Source organism: Eschscholzia californica, unplaced genomic scaffold (assembly GCF_041429995.1).
Source record: "Eschscholzia californica isolate CP2 unplaced genomic scaffold, dmEscCali1.0.p SCAF_4, whole genome shotgun sequence".
Lineage (NCBI taxonomy): Eukaryota > Viridiplantae > Streptophyta > Magnoliopsida > Ranunculales > Papaveraceae > Eschscholzia > Eschscholzia californica.
In genome coordinates this window covers 1,515,476-1,532,997 of record NW_028238461.1, presented here as the reverse complement: position 1 = coordinate 1,532,997, position 17,522 = coordinate 1,515,476, and the positions used below count along the sequence as shown (strand labels likewise).

At 40.5% G+C, this 17,522-nt stretch overlaps 1 protein-coding gene across 2 annotated transcripts; it reads left to right on the top strand.

Annotated features, from left to right (window-relative positions):
- The first annotated feature begins 2,422 nt into the window (after positions 1-2,422).
- LOC147541334 (E3 ubiquitin-protein ligase UPL1-like) lies at positions 2,423-16,580 on the top strand. Of its 2 annotated transcripts, none has more exons than XM_086637668.1 (17): positions 2,423-2,562; positions 2,640-2,766; positions 3,417-3,512; positions 3,598-3,804; positions 3,977-10,526; positions 10,613-11,673; positions 11,809-12,114; positions 12,194-12,401; positions 12,703-12,980; positions 13,071-13,360; positions 13,491-14,598; positions 14,709-14,855; positions 14,952-15,032; positions 15,118-15,343; positions 15,464-15,603; positions 15,837-15,943; positions 16,166-16,580. In XM_086637668.1, exons 2-17 carry the CDS (start codon positions 2,671-2,673, stop codon positions 16,266-16,268), a joined length of 11,004 nt encoding a protein of 3,667 aa, XP_086493794.1. In that variant the 5' UTR covers positions 2,423-2,562; positions 2,640-2,670; the 3' UTR covers positions 16,269-16,580. The 2 variants fall into 2 exon arrangements, with proteins under 2 accessions (XP_086493794.1, XP_086493795.1); XM_086637669.1 differs by having other exon boundaries at positions 2,424-2,539.
- Positions 16,581-17,522: the final 942 nt, after the last annotated feature.

Sequence of the window (17,522 nt, the reverse complement as noted above, 5' to 3'; positions counted from 1 at the left end):
GTTTTTGAAAGTTAAATTTCCTTGCACTCCAATTTGGTCTTATTTTTTGCATCCAAAAGTAAAATGAGAAGGGTCTTGTCCCTAATCCTTCCCAACTTTGAAGTTTAAGAAGTTCACTAAAACCTCTATTTTCTCCTTGATTTTGGATGGTTTGACTTTGTTCCAATTCTAGACTACTAAAAATGTTTCAAGAAAGATAAACTTTTCTCTCTCTAATAAACATAGTCTCTCGAACTAAATGCAAAACAACATGTCTCCAATTAGTTTTAGTCAATCTCCATTTATGTGTTCCCTTTTACATCTGCAAAACATTTCCACTGCTATATTTATCAACTTCAGCATTTCCATAAAACAACTTCACCCACTTAAAGAAATAAGCGCAGATTAAGAAAACGTTAAAACTTACAATTACTAATCCAAAAAGAACAAAAGGAAACAGATTATAAATTAACAAAGAAAATAACTTAGATTCTAAAAGACTGCTTCACAACACACTCATAATATTTGGTTCTTATTTACAGAGTCCGATGAGTTCACTATAGAACTCTAATATAATATGTGGATATCTATAAATATATGGAAATGATATTATTTTATTATTGCAGCTAGTATCCAATGTGTCACTCAAAAAACCATTTGCAGACCACTCATGTCTTTTTTTTTTTTTTTGAAATTGCAGACCACTCATGTCAAGAGTCATTCTATCTAAAGGAAATAGTAAATAGTCATCTTAACAAAAAAAAAAAAAAAACACTAGTAAATAGTCACCTATTGTTTGTAAGAATACTAGGCTTTTAACTAAAGGGGTGGCCTTTCAACAAAAAAAAAAGAAAAACTAAAGGGATGGCAGGATTCAGCTCAAATGGTTAAAAAGAACATCACTTGGTACTTCATATTGGGTCCCGTATTGAATAGATAAGGTTCACCCAATCTACCCATCATACAAATGATATATACTAAGAATCTAAAAACAGTAGGAACAAAGCTAGTGAAGCTTTGGTGGCGAATTTTAAAATCAACCGTCAGAGATTTTTTCTTGATTTATATAGCAAACTAAGGGTAGATTGACAAATCAATTCCAACCATTGATTTGAGATTCCCTCCTACCTCTACTAGAATATTTTTGCCTAAATCATTATTCATGGGTTTCAACTTAAAAAGAAGTTGACAAATCAATTTGAAAATTCCATCCAAATCTGGCTAGGATTTTCCCATTTGAACTTAAAAAGAAGTTTGGCATCACAACAATCGTTGGGGGAGCCTTTAACAAGATGAGAAGTGCCTTTAGTATGAAATGGGTTAAGCTTAGTAGTTCTAGTTAAGTATCAGAAGTGGCCCAGTTTTGTATTAGATAGCAGCAGCTAAGCCTCACATATGGGTTTCCAACGCGCTCCTCCATCTCTGCTATGGACACCTACAGAATTTGTACGGGTTCATATGGTTATAATGTACTTCACACTTCATCCCCAAAAAGTGGTAGGTTCTAAAGATACCCAACTTTGTGCTAAGCCCAAACTATTGGGGATGCCACTGAAATAAGAGGTCTCCATTAGGACTAACCCTAGCTATTATATATATATCAAGCCACTCTGTAGTAACTCTTCATAGTACAGAACACTAAAGTAGGAAGATGTTATATATCAAGCTACTTTGTAAGAGCAACTCGAGCGGGAGCCGGCTGAAGCTCAAAATTCGAATTTTGGGCTTAAAAAGTGGTTTTTAAGCGTAAGACAGACTGACATTAGAGTTTCTCTAAATTAATTCACCTATACAATCAAAATTAGCACATGTTTTATTTAGCAAAGGACGAAAAATGAGGGGACAAATAAGGAGGTAGTCTTGTCTTTTATGCCAACATTTTTCGTTATCGCGTCTTGTACCTTCCCTAACACCACAAATTGAAGGTGGAGGAGTCTATGTGTTTATTGAGTTTGACATTTTCTTTTCATGAATCATTTTGTACTCGATTTCCAAATTTTTGTGTCTTTGGACAAAGACGATACATAAATAAGTAAATTTATATTAATTCATAGATACGTAAAAATGTTATTTCAGAAAAATTTGCCATTGACCCGCCTTTCTCTTAGTGCTTTTTGTGGGTGGGCTTTGGACTAAGCATTCTCAACCCTGTAGACAGAGCAATTCGAGGGCAGTAAGACTACCCCGAGTCCAGACTGTCCAAACTTAGACAGAATGGTCTTAGTCCGAGTACCCTCATACTGCCTTATGGAAGGGTCGCTAATAGCGAGTGCTAGTCTATGACAAAATTTGAGAGCGTCTATAGACTCTCAAATGGGTAGGACTCTAATGTGAGATTAAGACTTTTTAATCGCTAATTAGAGATCTAACTAGACCGTCTTAACGTAAGAAAGACTAATTAGTCAGTACACTATATATATCTCCCTCCATCTCTCTAATCTCTTCTCTGTTTTCTGTCTCTCTCTATTCTTCTCTCTTCTCTCTCTCTCTCTACTTGGGGGATTTCGCCTCTTCTCTATTTCTCTATCAAGAACAAACATCGGATGTGCTATTGTCTTCGGTATTCTTCAAAACCCTTCTCAGGTTTTAACTCTTTCTCTCTCTCTAACTTTCTATTGATTGCCCTAATCTGAATCATTGCGTTTTTGTTTATGTCACAGTCATCTGAGAAAGTAGAGAAGATCTACTATAATGGCGACCTTAAGATCAAGCTTGCCGGCTCGATTGCGGCAACTCTTATCTGGCGAAGGAGCCGTCGGACCATCTCTAAAACTGGAGTCTGAGCCTGTAAGTTTTTTCATGTTTCTCATTTATTTCTACTTTATTGCATGCGATTATCACTTTAGGGTTTTATTAAATTGGGTTTAGTCAGTTGTAAGAGTTTAAATAGTTTCTAGGGTTGTAAAGTTGATTGCTTGACGGGGTAAATTAGGGATTAGTTTCTCTGTTGTATAAAATAATTATAGCTTAGATAATCAGTCTGGTCATCCGTGCTACAGTTAATTGTTATTTGAATTGGGCTTAATCAGCTTAAGAGTTTAAATAGTTTCTAGGGTTGTAAAGTTGATTGCTTGACGGGGTAAATAAGGGATTTGTTTCGCTGTTGTATAAAACAATTATAGCTTAGATATTCAGTTTGGTCATCCATGCTATAGTTTATTGTCATTGGAAGCAGTAGGATAAAGATATGTGATTCTTAGTCTTAGTTTTACTCGTGCTTTTCGATAGTATTTACGGGATAGTTGTTACAGAATATGATGTATTTGTGTTCGCTATGTACTCCATGATGTTAAAAGTCATTTCTTTCTTTGGTTTTATTTTGTCTTTTCATCATGTTCGAAGTACTTCGACTTAGGAGAAATCCCTTCTTTTAAACAGGGGCAGAAATACTGTGTCGTTATAACTAGTGCTAATTTGTTTTGTTATCTGTTAAACAGCCTCCTGCAATTAAAGCGTTCATTGACAAGGTGATCAAGAGTCCATTACATGATATAGCTACACATCTTTCGGGATTCAGTTGGGAGTACAACAAGGTTTACTTGGCCCCCCTTGTAATCTAAACATTATATTCTACAGCTTTATATGCTTTTCTTACTTAATTGTTAATATTATCTGCAGGGTAATTTCCACCATTGGAGACCGTTGTTTTTGCATTTTGATACATACTTCAAGACGTATATCTCTTGTAGGAAGGATCTTTTATTATCTGATAGTATTTTGGATGGTGATGAAGCTTTCCCCAAGCATGCGGTGCTTCAAATTTTAAGAGTGATGCAGACGATTCTAGAGAATTGTCATAACAAGAGTTCATTTGCTGGGCTAGAGGTATTGTAGAGATAGTTGGATCATTAACTTATACTTTACTTCACTTTACTTTGTGGGCTTGAATTTCTCCATTTTGTTCTAGTGTGTCAGCTCCAACTGTTATTGTTGTCTAAGGTCTTGCCTCTTTTTGATACTTCTAAGATCTTATTTTTGTCTTCCTTCATTGTTTCAGAATTTCAAGCTCTTACTCGCATCAACGGACCCTGAGATTTTAATAGCTACATTAGAAACTCTTTCTGCTTTGGTTAAAATCAATCCCTCCAAGCTACATGTGAGTGGCAAGTTGATAGGATGCGGCTCAATAAACAGTTATCTCCTTTCTCTGGCCCAGGGATGGGGAAGTAAAGAAGAGGGCTTGGGTCTGTATTCGTCTCTCGTGGCGAATGAGAGCGTACAAAATGAAGGATCTTCTTTGGTTACATCTGATGTGGAGAGTCAAAGTGCAATATCTCAATATTGGTTAGGTTCAACCCTTTATTTTGAATTCCGTGGGCATAATTCCCACAGCAATGGGGAACCTAGTACCATGGCAAAGTCTTCAGATTTGTGTGTTATACACATTCCAGATCTGCATAGAAGGAATGAGGATGATTTGTCACTTCTTAAACACTGTGTTGAGCATTACAATGTACCTCCAGAGCACAGGTTCTCGTTGCTGACCAGAATTAGATATGCCCGATCTTTTAGGTCTCTGAGTGCCTGCAGGTTGTATAGCATGATTTCCCTGCTTGCATTTATTGTGCTGGTTCAATCTAATGATGCTCATGATGAAATTGTTTCTTTCTTTGCAAATGAGCCGGAGTACACAAATGAGCTTATAAATATTGTCCGTTCAGAAGAAGCTGTTCCGGGAACTGTGAAAACACTTGCAATGCTCGCATTGGCTGCACAATTGGCTGCCTATTCATCATCACATGAACGTGGTCGTATTCTAAGTGGATCAAGTATTATTTCTGCAGGGGGAAACCGCATGGCTCTCTTGAATGTTCTTCAGAAGGCGGTCTTATCATTGAACACTTCCTCTGATCCGTCGACTCTTTCTTTTGTTGATGCACTTCTGCAGTTCTACATGCTCCATGTTATATCTTCTTCAAGTTCAGGCAGTGCTATAAGAGGCTCGGGAATGGTTCCGACGCTCTTACCCATACTACAAGATGTTGATTCTACTCATATGCATATTGTCAGTCTTGCTGTTAAAGCTCTACAAAAACTCATGGATTATAGTAATGCAGCTGTTTCTCTTTTCAAAGATTTGGGCGGAGTAGAGCTTTTGGCCCAAAGGTTACAGATAGAAATTAATAGAGTCATTGGTGTGGTTGGTCCAAGTGATAATTTGATGATCGTTGAGGGCATACCAAGGTTCGATGATGATCTTTTGTACACACAAAAGCGTCTTATCAAAGCTCTATTGAAGGCACTGGGATCTGCTACATATGCTCCTGCAAACTCTTCAAGATCCCAAAACTCCAATTCGTTACCTGGTTCGCTGTCATTGATATTTCGTAATGTAGATCGATTTGGAGGTGACATATATTTCTCAGCAGTGACAGTCATGAGTGAGCTTATTCACAAGGATCCAACTTGTTTCTCTGCATTGCATGAGTTAGGTCTTCCTGAAGCATTTATAGCATCAGTGGTTACTGGAATACTTCCTTCTTCAAAAGCTATTACTTGTGTTCCTAGTGGCATCGGCGCCATCTGTCTTAATGCCAAAGGCTTGGAGGCAGTTAAAGAAGCTATGGCATTACGTTTTCTTGTGGACATCTTCACCACCAAAAAATATGTGCTAGCAATGAATGAAGGCGTTGTCCCTTTGGCAAATGCAGTGGAGGAACTTTTGCGCCATGTTACGACATTAAGAGCCACTGGTGTTGACATCATAATCGAAATTATTGATAAAATTGGCTCTCTTGGGTACGGCGAGTCCTCTGCGCCGTTTGAGAAAGGAAATAGCAGTAATGTAATGGAAACAGACTGCGGTGACCAGAAAAATGAAGGGAATGACTGTTTAGTCAGTGCATCAAATTCCACCTCTGATGGCATTAGTGATGAGCGGTTCACTCAACTATGCATTTTTCATGTGATGGTTCTTATTCATAGGACGATGGAAAACTCTGAAACGTGTAGGTTATTTGTGGAGAAGAAGGGGATTGAAGCTTTGATGAGGCTTCTGTTACGACCTAGTATTGCTCAAACATCTGAAGGGATGTCTATCGCATTGCATAGCACAGTGGTTTTTAAAGGTTTTACTCAACATCACTCTGCTCCACTTGCTCATGCGTTTTGTTCTTCTTTGAGGGACCATTTGAAGAATTCCTTAAGTGGGTTTGAGTCAGCTTCAGGTTCCTTTTTGTTGAATTCGAGGTCTACACCTGATAAAGTGATATTTTCTTCTCTTTTTGTTGTTGAATTCCTTTTATTTCTTGCTGCTTCCAAAGACAACCGATGGGTAAGTGCATTACTAACGGAATTCGGGAATGGAAGTAAGGATGTCTTGGAAGATATTGGACGTGTCCATCGAGAGGTTTTGTGGCAGATTGCGCTCCTCGAGGATTCCAAACTTGAGGTAGAGGATAGTAGTTCGCTTTCTACTACAGACTCTCAGAGATTGGAAACAAATGGAAATGAAACTGAAGAGCAAAGGTTCAACTCTTTTAGGCAGTTTCTTGATCCATTACTAAGACGAAGAGTATCGGGATGGAGTGTTGAATCTCAGTTTTTCGACCTTATAAACCTGTATCGTGATCTTGGTCGTGCCACTGGTGGGCAGCAGAGGCTGGGTGTTGGAAGTCTCTCTAACCCGAGGCTGGGATCTGTCCCGCAATTGCATCTGCCTGGGTCATCTGAAGTTGCCGGGTCTAACAGAGTGGAGATTGATAAGCAGAGGTCTTATTATTCGTCATGCTGCGACATGATGAGATCACTTTCTTTTCACATCAATCATCTGTTTCTAGAGCTGGGAAAAGTTACGTTGCTGCCTTCTCGTCGGCGTGAAGATTCTTTTAATGTTTCACCTTCATCAAAATCCGTCGTTTCTACTTTTGCCTCCATTGTGTTGGACCACTTGAATTTTGACGGGCGTATTGATCCTTCCAGATCAGAGGTTTCCATCTCAACGAAGTGTCGATACCTTGGGAAGGTTATTGACTTCGTTGATGGTATTTTATTGGACAGAGCAGATTCTTGCAACCCTGTTTTGGTGAACTGTTTTTATGGTCATGGAGTTGTGGAAGCAATATTGACCACTTTTGAAGCTACTAGTCAATTACTTTTTACGGTTAATAAAACCTCTGCTTCTCCTATGGAAACAGATGACGGGAACTCTAGTCAGGGTGCAAAGGAAACAGACAATTCTTGGATATATGGTCCCTTGACTAGCTATGGAACACTTATGGATCACTTAGTAACATCAGCCTTAATCATCTCTCCCTTTACTAAACATTTGCTTGGTCAGCCTTTAACAAATGGAAACATTTCTTTCCCTAGAGAAGCTGAGGCATTTGTGAAGGTTCTTCAGTCCATGGTTCTGAAAGTGGTGCTTCCTATTTGGATGCACACTCAGTTTACTGATTGCAGTTATGAGTTTATTACAACAATTGTGTCAATCATGCGGCACATATATTCTGGAGTTGAAGTTAAAAATGTTAGTATCAACACTGGAGCACGTGCAAGTGGTCCTCCTCCAAATGAAGCTACCATATCGACAATCGAGGAGATGGGCTTTTCTAGGGTGAGAGCGGAGGAAGCTTTGAGACAAGTGGGCACGAATAGCGTTGAGATGGCAATGGAGTGGTTGTTCTCACATCCAGAGGAGGTCCAAGAAGATGACGAACTTGCTCGTGCTCTTGCTATGTCTCTTGGAAATTCTGGAAAATCTAGTGGGGAAGATGTTGAAAATCAAGTTATCCCAGAACAGGAGGAAGAATCACTTCAGCTTCCTCCTGTTGACGAATTGTTATCAACTTGTACCCGGCTTCTGCAGCTGAAAGAATCTTTAGCTTTTCCAATCCGAGACCTGCTTGTCATGATATGCTCCCAGAATGATGGTCAATACAGGCCTAAAGTCATATCTTTTATTATTGACCATGTAAAGCTGTGTAGTCCAGTTTCTGGTAGTTCGGATAATAATGTGCTATCCGCACTTTTTCATGTTCTTGCGCTGGTTCTTCATGAAGATGCGGTTGCACGAGAAGTTGCTTCAAGAAATGGGTTGGTAACGATTGCATCAGATTTACTTTCTCAATGGGACCCTAGTTCACATGGTGGGCAGAAACCCCAGGTCCCAAAATGGGTGACATCAGCTTTTCTTGCAATTGATCGACTGTTGCAGGTGGATCCGAAATTAAGTACCGAGCTTCCTGAGCAGTTGAAAAAGGATGTTATTACAAATCAGTCTCCTGTTACTGAAGAGGACCAGCCAAACAAATTGCAGTCCACGCTTGGAATAGGTCGACTTGGTATAAGTGTTCCTGAGCAAAAGAAACTTATCGAGATTGCTTGCAGATGTATTAAGCACCAACTTCCTTCTGAAACTATGCATGTTATTCTTCAGCTATGTGCTACACTAACCAGAACGCATTCTGTTGCTGTGAATTTTCTCGAGGAGGGAGGCCTTCCTTCACTGCTTTCTTTACCGACATGTAGCCTCTTTTCAGGTTTTGACAACATTGCTGCTACAATTGTTCGTCATATTCTGGAAGATCCCCAGACACTTCAGCAAGCAATGGAAGCTGAAATAAAGCACAGCTTAGTGGCTGCCACAAATAGGCATTCCAATGGAAGGCTCACTCCACGCAATTTTCTGCTAAATTTAGCTTCTGTCATATCTAGGGATCCAGCGGTCTTTATGCAAGCGGCCCATTCAGTGTGTCAAATTGAGATGGTAGGTGAAAGGCCATATGTTGTCTTATTGAAAGATCACGAGAAAGAAAAGTGCAAGGAGAAAGACAAACGACAAACAGCTGACGGTAAAACTATTCCTTGTGATATTAATTCAATGACAACAGGGGGCGGCAACTTTAAGGTACTAGATTTAAATCCCAAGAATGCCAAAGTACACAAAAAATCTCCACAGAGTTTTACAAGTGTGATTGAACTTCTATTGGATTCTGTAGTCACATTTGTACCTTCTCCAAAAGAAGACATTTTGACAGATGCGGTGCTTGGTGCCTCAAGTTTAGTGGAGATGGACATTGATGACCCTGCAAATAAAGGGAAAGGGAAGGCTGTCGATTCATTACCTGAACACCATGAAGTTAATAACCAGGAAGCTTCAGCATCCCTTGCAAAGACTGTGTTCGTTCTGAAGTTGTTAACTGAGATACTCTTGACGTATTCTTCATCTGTACATGTTCTGCTCCGTAGAGATTCCGAGGTGAGTAGTTGCAGAGGTCCTCCTCAAAGGGGCCGTATGGAAAGGTGTACGGGTGGGATATTCCACCACATTCTTCATAAGTTTTTTCCAAATTCTGGAAGCTACAAGGAGAAGAAAGTTGATGGTGACTGGAGACAAAAGCTTGCTACTAGGGCTGGGCAATTTTTGGTCGCCTCTTGTATTCGCTCAACAGAAGGTCGGAGAAGGGTCTTTACGGAGATCAATACTGTGTTCAATGAGTTTGTCGATTCATCTGATGGTTTTAGGCCACCTGATTGCTACATCCATGCATATATTGATTTGCTGAATGATATCTTGGCTGCCCGCTCCCCTACGGGTTCATATGTTTCAGCTGAAGCTTCAGCCACTTTCATAGAAGTTGGGCTGGTTCGATCAATGACTCGAACTCTTCGAGTCTTGGACCTTGATCATGCTGAGTCTCCAAAGGTTGTCACTGGGCTGGTCAAGGCTCTGGAGTTGGTAACCAAGGAACACATCAACGCTGCTGACTCTAGTCCAGCAAAGAGTGAGAATGCAGTAAAGCCTCCTGATCAGAGCCAACCAGGAAGAACAGAAACTGGTGGTGATAGGTTCCAGTCTTCGGAAGTCACATTCCGACCTGATAATAACGAAATAATGTCTGATCAGATTGGGTCTTTTAACACAATCCAAACATCTGGTAGCTTGGAATCTGTTACAGACGATATGGAGCATGATCGAGATAATGAAGGAGGTTTTGCTCCTGTCACTGAAAGTGACTTCATGCATGAAACTTCTGCCGAAGCTGGGGGCCTCGAAAATGGTACAGGAACTGTAGAAATTAGTTTTGATATCCAACCCAACCGGCAAAACAATCTGGGTGATGAAGATGATGACGAGGAGATGTCCGAGGATGATGGAGATGAAGTCGACGAAGACGATGATGAGGAAGAAGATGAAGATGATGAGGAACGTCATGATCTGGAGGAAGATGAAGTTCGTCACATGGCACACCCTGATACAGATCATGATGATCATGAGATAGATGAGGATGAATTTGATGAAGATGTACTAGAGGAAGAGGATGAAGATGATGAGGACGATGAAGATGGAGTCATACTACGGTTGGAAGAGGGTATCAATGGCATAAATGTTTTTGACCATATCGAAGTTTTTGGCAGAGAAAATAGCTTTCCGAACGATGCGCTGCATGTGATGCCTGTTGAAGTGTTTGGTTCTAGACGCCAAGGGAGGACAACATCCATTTACAATCTTCTAGGAAGAACTGGTGACAATGGTGCACCATCTCAACATCCTCTCTTGACGGAACCTTCTTCGGCACTCCGTTCGTCGTCTCTAAGACAATCAGGTTAGTTTCAACTGAATTATCTTATTTTCTGGTGGTATCTTAAATTCTTTATGTTTTGTTTGATTTGTCTCTTTTAAAAAATGCAGGTGACGTGGCCTTGTCAGATAGGAACTTGGATAATGCTTCATCACGGTTGGATACTATATTCCGGTCATTAAGGAGCGGAAGGCATGGCCATCGTTTCAACATGTGGGTAGATGATAACCAGCAGCGTGGTGGTTCAAGTGCACCTGTAATTCCCCAAGGTCTCGAGGAGTTGCTTGTTTCCCAGTTGAGAAGACCAGTTCCTGATACCCCTTCTGAAAATCCCAAGACAACAGAAACTCAAGTTAAAGAGGGGGTCCAGGAAGAAGCTGATGCAGGAGTAAGGGTTGAAACACCTACTGAAAACAATGAAAATGTTCCTGTTCCAGCACCTGGTTCTGAATTGAGTGTTGGAGCTAGAAGCGGGGAACTTGTAGCAGAAGCGAATGATCTCCATGGGATTGATGTTTCATCTACGCACACACAAGCTGTTGATATGCAATATGAACACAATGAAGCTGTTGTGAGGGATGTTGAGGCAGTGAGCCAAGAAAGCAGTGGTAGTGGAGCAACAATAGGGGAAAGTCTCCGTAGCCTTGAAGTGGAAATAGGAAGTGCTGATGGCCATGATGATGGAGGAGAAAGGCAAGGTTCTACAATGGGTGATCTGCAGCCAGCACGAGTGAGAAGATCAAACATTTCATCAGGAAATGCCTTGCCAAGTAGCAGCAGAGATGCCGCTCTGCAGAGTGTAACTGAAGATTCTGAAAGTCGTGGCCAGGGAGCAGATCAGGATGTTCCAGCTACTGATCAGCAATCAAACAGGGCAGTTGATGCTGGTTCAATTGATCCTGCTTTCTTAGATGCTCTTCCCGAGGAGTTGCGTGCTGAAGTCCTTTCTGCTCAACAGGGTCAAGTAGCACAGCCTCCAGATGATCAACCTCAACCTTCCGGTGATATCGATCCTGAATTCTTAGCAGCTCTCCCTCCAGATATCAGGGCAGAGGTTTTAGCACAACAACAAGCTCAGAGATTGCATCAATCACAGGAATTGGAAGGACAACCAGTTGAGATGGATGCTGTTTCAATTATTGCCACTTTCCCGAATGATTTACGAGAAGAGGTAACATTAGGATCATTGGTTAATTTGCACTCGCGTTGGCGTATGCGGACACACACATACACACAGACAGACACGGCACAAAGACTCACACATAAGAACACATTTCTTAACTTCTACCTTTTGTTGATTTGTCAGGTCCTCTTGACGTCCTCTGATGCTATTATTGCAAACCTTAGCCCTGCTCTCGTTGCGGAGGCAACAATGCTACGTGAAAGGTTTGCTCATCGTTATCATAGCCGTGCACTTTTTGGCATGCATCCTCGAAACCGAAGAGGTGAATCATCTAGGAGGGGTGAATTAGTTGGGTCAAATCTGGACAGAACTGGTGGGAGCATTGGTTCGCGTAGATCTGTGGGAGGGAAGCTAGTTGAAGCTGACGGAGTGCCTTTAGTTGACAAGGAAGCATTGTTATCTTTGATACGTTTGCTTCGTGTTGTTCAAGTACGTATTTGGTAAAACAGAATGACTTTACTAGATTCCCTTTAAAATTTTCACCGTATTGACATATCACTTTTTGCAGCCCATTTATAAAGGACAGCTGCAGAAGCTTCTTTTGAATCTATGTGCTCACCGTGAAACTAGAGCAGGTTTAGTGCAATTTCTAATGGACATGCTGATGCTCGATACAAGGAAGCCTGGCAATCACTTGAGTGATGGTGCAGAACCATCATATAGGCTGTATTCTTGCCAGAGTCATGTTATGTATTCGCGCCCTCAGTTTTTAGATGGTATAGCTTTGACTTTCTTGGAGTTTCATACTATATTTTAATGAAAATGTAGACTGTCAGGAAAAACTTGTGATATTCTTTAGCTTTACAAAGTGCTTAGTGAAAACTAGATCCGTACGTCACAGGGACATGTATTAATAAAAAACTCCAAGGTTGCTATCATTTTTATCACGTGTAAGCAACTAGCTTTTAGCATAACGTAAATAAAGAAGCTAAAACATCCTCTTTTAGATGTTAATTTTGGATCCTTCGGCAGAGGAACTAACACCAGTTTGCTGTTGTCTTATTGGTTTCCTAACAGGAGTTCCTCCCCTAGTGTCGCGACGTGTACTAGAAACTTTGACCTACTTGGCTCGGAATCATCCAAATGTAGCAAAACTTTTGCTTCAGCTGGAGCTTCCTCGTTCAACTGTTAGGGAGTTGCAGGCTCCAGATCAGGGACGTGGAAAAGCGTTGATGGTTATTGAAGATGACAAAACAACGAAAGAGCAGCATCAGGAGGGAGATGTTTCCATTGTCTTGCTTTTGACTCTCTTAAATTTGCCTCTCTATTTGAGGAGTGTTGCTCATTTAGAACAGGTATGGGTCTTTCTTTTCATCAAGATATACTTATTGAATTTCTGTGAAGTATTACTGTTAACTTTATCTTCATTGCCCTTTTCTGTTCAGTTGCTAAATTTGTTAGAAGTTGTTATTGATAACGCTGAAAGCAACACCAAAGCATCCACTGCAACTGAAGTGCCTCCTACTGAGCAACCATTAGAGCCTCAGAACACAGCAGTTGATGCTGGAATAAGTTCTGAGGCTGCAGGTTCTTCTGAGGATGCTAAGTTGGGTAAAAGTGAACCCTCAGAACCTTCAACTTCTGGTACAAATAAAGATAGTGACATCAATATTGTTATGCAAAGCCTACCACAAGCCGAACTGAGGCTTTTATGCTCTTTGCTTGCGCGGGAAGGGTATGATATGGTCCTACTTCTGTTGTCTTTGCTTTTTTCCTATGGGCTGTTTCAATATGCCTTGTTGATTCATATGCCGTGACTGTATTCTTTTGTTATAATTATGAACACATTTATTTTGATTGTGCAGTTTGTCAGAGAGTGCGTATGTTCTTGTGGGTGAGGTTTTGAAGAAATTGGTGGCTATTGCTCCAATTCATTGTCACTTATTTATAACCGAATTAGCAACTTCTGTACAGTCCTTGTCCTCATCTGCCATAAATGAATTGCGCTTATTTGAAAAGGCGGAAAAAGCACTACTTAATACTACTTCCACCGATGGGACTGCTATCCTGAGGGTCTTGCAGGCATTAAGTTCTCTTGTTATGTCTCTGCAAGAGAAGGAGAAGGACCTTCAAGGTAAGGATCATAAAGACACCCTTTCTCAAGTGCGAGAAATAAATGCAGTTTTGGAGCCCCTGTGGCTGGAGCTGAGTTCTTGCATAACCAAAATAGAGGGCTACTCAGATTCTCCTGGTGATCCATCCTCTTCATTAAGAGCGTCAACTCCTGCAACTACCGCTGCAATGCCTCCGCTTCCTACTGGCACCCAGAACATCTTGCCTTACATCGAGTCCTTTTTTGTAACATGTGAGAAGTTGGATCCTTCACAGTCATGTGCAAGTCAGGATTTATCTGTTGCCACCTCTGAGGCTGAAGAAGCTACCACCTCTACTGGTCAACAGCGGACGTCAGTTTCCACTGCAAAATCTGATGAAAAGAATGTTGTGTTTGTGAAATTCTCAGAAAGGCATAGAAAACTATTGAATGCCTTCATCCGGCAAAACCCTGGGCTCCTTGAGAAGTCATTCTCTCTTATGCTGAAGGTGCCTCGGTTTATTGACTTCGATAACAAGCGCTCTCATTTCCGATCGAAAATAAAGCACCAACATGATCATCATCATAGTCCACTCAGAGTTTCGGTCAGAAGAGCTTACATTCTTGAAGATTCGTATAACCAACTGCGAATGCGTTCGACTCGAGATTTGAAAGGAAGGTTAACCGTGCTTTTCCAAGGAGAGGAAGGAATTGATGCAGGTGGGCTTACAAGGGAGTGGTATCAGTTATTGTCAAGGGTTATTTTCGACAAGGGGGCATTACTTTTTACAACTGTTGGTAATGAATCAACATTTCAGCCAAATCCCAACTCTGTTTACCAGACAGAACATCTATCGTACTTCAAATTTGTTGGACGAGTGGTACGTTTTTTTTTTCTTGTTCTTATTGTACATCAGTGCACTTTCTCTTTGATTGATAGTTGCACCAGGTGACGTGCTTGTAATATTATTTTCTTGTTATTTCTTTTCAGGTTGGGAAAGCGCTTTTTGACGGGCAGCTTCTAGATGTTCACTTCACTCGGTCGTTCTATAAGCACATCTTAGGAGTCAAAGTAACTTATCATGATATTGAGGCTATAGATCCTGATTACTTCAAGAATTTAAAATGGATGCTCGAGGTGTGTTGCACTTCTGCCTTCTATTACTTCAACCTTACAGAACAAAACTTATTCCTACTTTTGTCTTTCTAACCAACTGTTTTCTCACTTCTGTAGAATGACATCAGCGACATACTAGACCTGACTTTCAGCATGGATGCTGATGAGGAGAAGCTGATATTGTATGAGAGGGCAGAGGTGAACTTCAATCACGGATTTCCTTTCATAGTTTTATGCTTTATTTTCTGTTGTCAAAATCTATATTCTGGTAATGTTAATGCAGGTGACTGACTATGAGCTGATTCCTGGTGGTCGAAATATCCGAGTTACGGAGGAGAATAAGCATGAATATGTTAATCTTGTTGCTGAGCATCGACTAACAACTGCTATTCGTCCACAAATAAATGCATTTTTGGAAGGTTTTAATGAATTGATTCATCGTGATCTTATATCAATTTTCAATGATAAGGAATTGGAGTTATTGATAAGTGGGCTTCCCGATATTGACTGTAAGTTTCTTTTTGTGTTTGTTTAATTATCTTGTACTTACGAACTAGGTTTCCTTTCTTTCTCTCAAGAACCCTTGAGACTTTGTCCCAGGACTTGCTCATGCTATTTTTTTTTTGTAGTGGATGACATGAGGGCGAATACGGAGTACTCTGGTTACAGTACCGCTTCTCCTGTAATCCAATGGTTCTGGGAAGTTGCCCAAAGTTTTAGCAAGGAAGATAAAGCTCGTCTATTGCAGTTTGTGACTGGAACCTCAAAGGTAAAAGCTTGACCTTTTCAAGAAGTATCGAAGGTTCCGTCGTGAACTTATATTTGTCGGGTCATTTGCCATTCAAGCCTTCCTGTATTTTTATATATCTTGTCGCTACCCATGCTACGAACATGAATTCTTCACTGGTTTAGTGTTGTCATTTGTGGGTTTAGCCATTCTTTTTCGTCAAAGTCTTTCTTTTCAGTTAACGTCTTGACTAATCTTAACATCAATTGTTGCAGGTTCCTTTGGAAGGTTTTAGTGCACTTCAGGGAATTTCAGGTTCCCAGAGGTTTCAAATCCACAAGGCATATGGCAGCCCTGATCACTTGCCATCAGCTCATACTTGGTATGGACTTCTGTCTCAAATCGATGTTTTCTTAATTTATTTAGCGATCCGACTTATTATCAAAAACATCTCTTTCTTCACAGGGTTTACTAGTTTCCCTCTCTCCTACGCCTCACTCTTTTTTTTTTTAATTCCAACATCTCTGGTTACGAATAATGGTGGTGATATGAGTACGTTAGATGCGACTAATTAACAACTCCTCTCTGTATATTTTCAATGCAGTTTCAACCAATTAGATTTACCAGAGTACCCATCGAAACAGCATCTGGAGGAAAGGTTGCTTCTTGCCATTCATGAAGCTAACGAAGGTTTCGGGTTTGGTTGATGAAATATCCAGGGAGTTTGTTGGGGAATACGGAAGGAGGAAAGGGAAGTCGGCAGAGCCTCTTGTAGATAATATTGTGTTAAAAGGAGAAGAAAATGTGATATGTGAAATTGAGAGAAACAGAGGCAGGTCAAGGAGGAGGGGAAAAGGGGGGGTGAGTGGGGACAAACTCAAAATGGTAGATATGATACTTATGTTTTTATTTTATTGTACAGAATTTTACTTGGCATTATATGCTAGTAATGGTTAAAACTGGGGAATTGCTTTTTGATATTTTTCTTGCCTATTCATTCAATCCATCGAAATTAGAAATGGGTACTTTGTCTCTGCTGGTTTTCTATATCTCTCACAGATCAAGGTTCTGAAGGAAAAATCTGTTTTAACAACACAACTCTTATAGGGGAGGGCAACCTGGTGGTTGTTCGTCCTAGGGTTGAATCCTCTTGTGAGAATACTGTTTTAGGTCCTTCTATACAGCACTTTTGCATATTGAATGGGTCGAAACTGTGGGCAAACTGCCCATTCCCTTCATCTTTCAGGACTGTATCCTCTCGAGTTTTTAATGGTTGCAGTTGAACACAGTATATGGAGAAAGTGGCAATGAAGATTGGACCAGGGTCGGAGACAGTTATATGTACAGAGATGACAGTTATATGTACAGAGATGATCTGTGAAATGGCCGGACGAGCCCTTCAATCCGGCCAGGTAAAACTAGGGCACTGGGCACCCTATAGGCAACCATCTTCTGAATGCTTTATGTATAGTGTTGTACCAAAAAAAAACAAAGCTTGTGAAGAAAAGCCTCAGATTGTCCGGTCCATGTGCTAGTCCAGTCGAGATTTTAGTGTTTAGGTTTCACTCGTCCAAAACCAATCAAACTTCGCTTGATATTATTCAGATCATATAATAAGTCTTACGTAATGTGTATGTATAAAGTTTAAATCTCTTAAAAACTTGTTGAAACACCATATCTAACGAAAATTAAATCTCAACGGGCAGTGCTTTTTTTTAATTTTCCTACTCATCAAATGGTTTTGGGTACTTACGCATGAAGAGAATAGCAGAGAGAAGCTCAAGATCACCCTGCCAGTAGAGAGAGAAGAGGAATAGAATCAGATAGAGAAGACGAGCACATGAGAGAGAAGAAGAGATGGACTTCTTAGTTGAATGAAAGGGGCGGGGTGGTCTTTGAAAGCCGTTGAGTGAACGGATTCTTGGTTTCAAACCGAAGCGTCTACAAAATTTCACTTATTT

Bases quoted from the DNA above. Each gene is read 5' to 3' on its own strand.
- LOC147541334 (XM_086637668.1), top strand. From the start codon at position 2,671: ATGGCGACCTTAAGATCAAGCTTGCCGGCTCGATTGCGGCAACTCTTA. The intron at 11,674-11,808 runs GTAACATTAGGA...TTGATTTGTCAG, and splicing joins CGAATGATTTACGAGAAGAG to GTCCTCTTGACGTCCTCTGA. The intron at 12,115-12,193 runs GTACGTATTTGG...CACTTTTTGCAG, and splicing joins GTTTGCTTCGTGTTGTTCAA to CCCATTTATAAAGGACAGCT.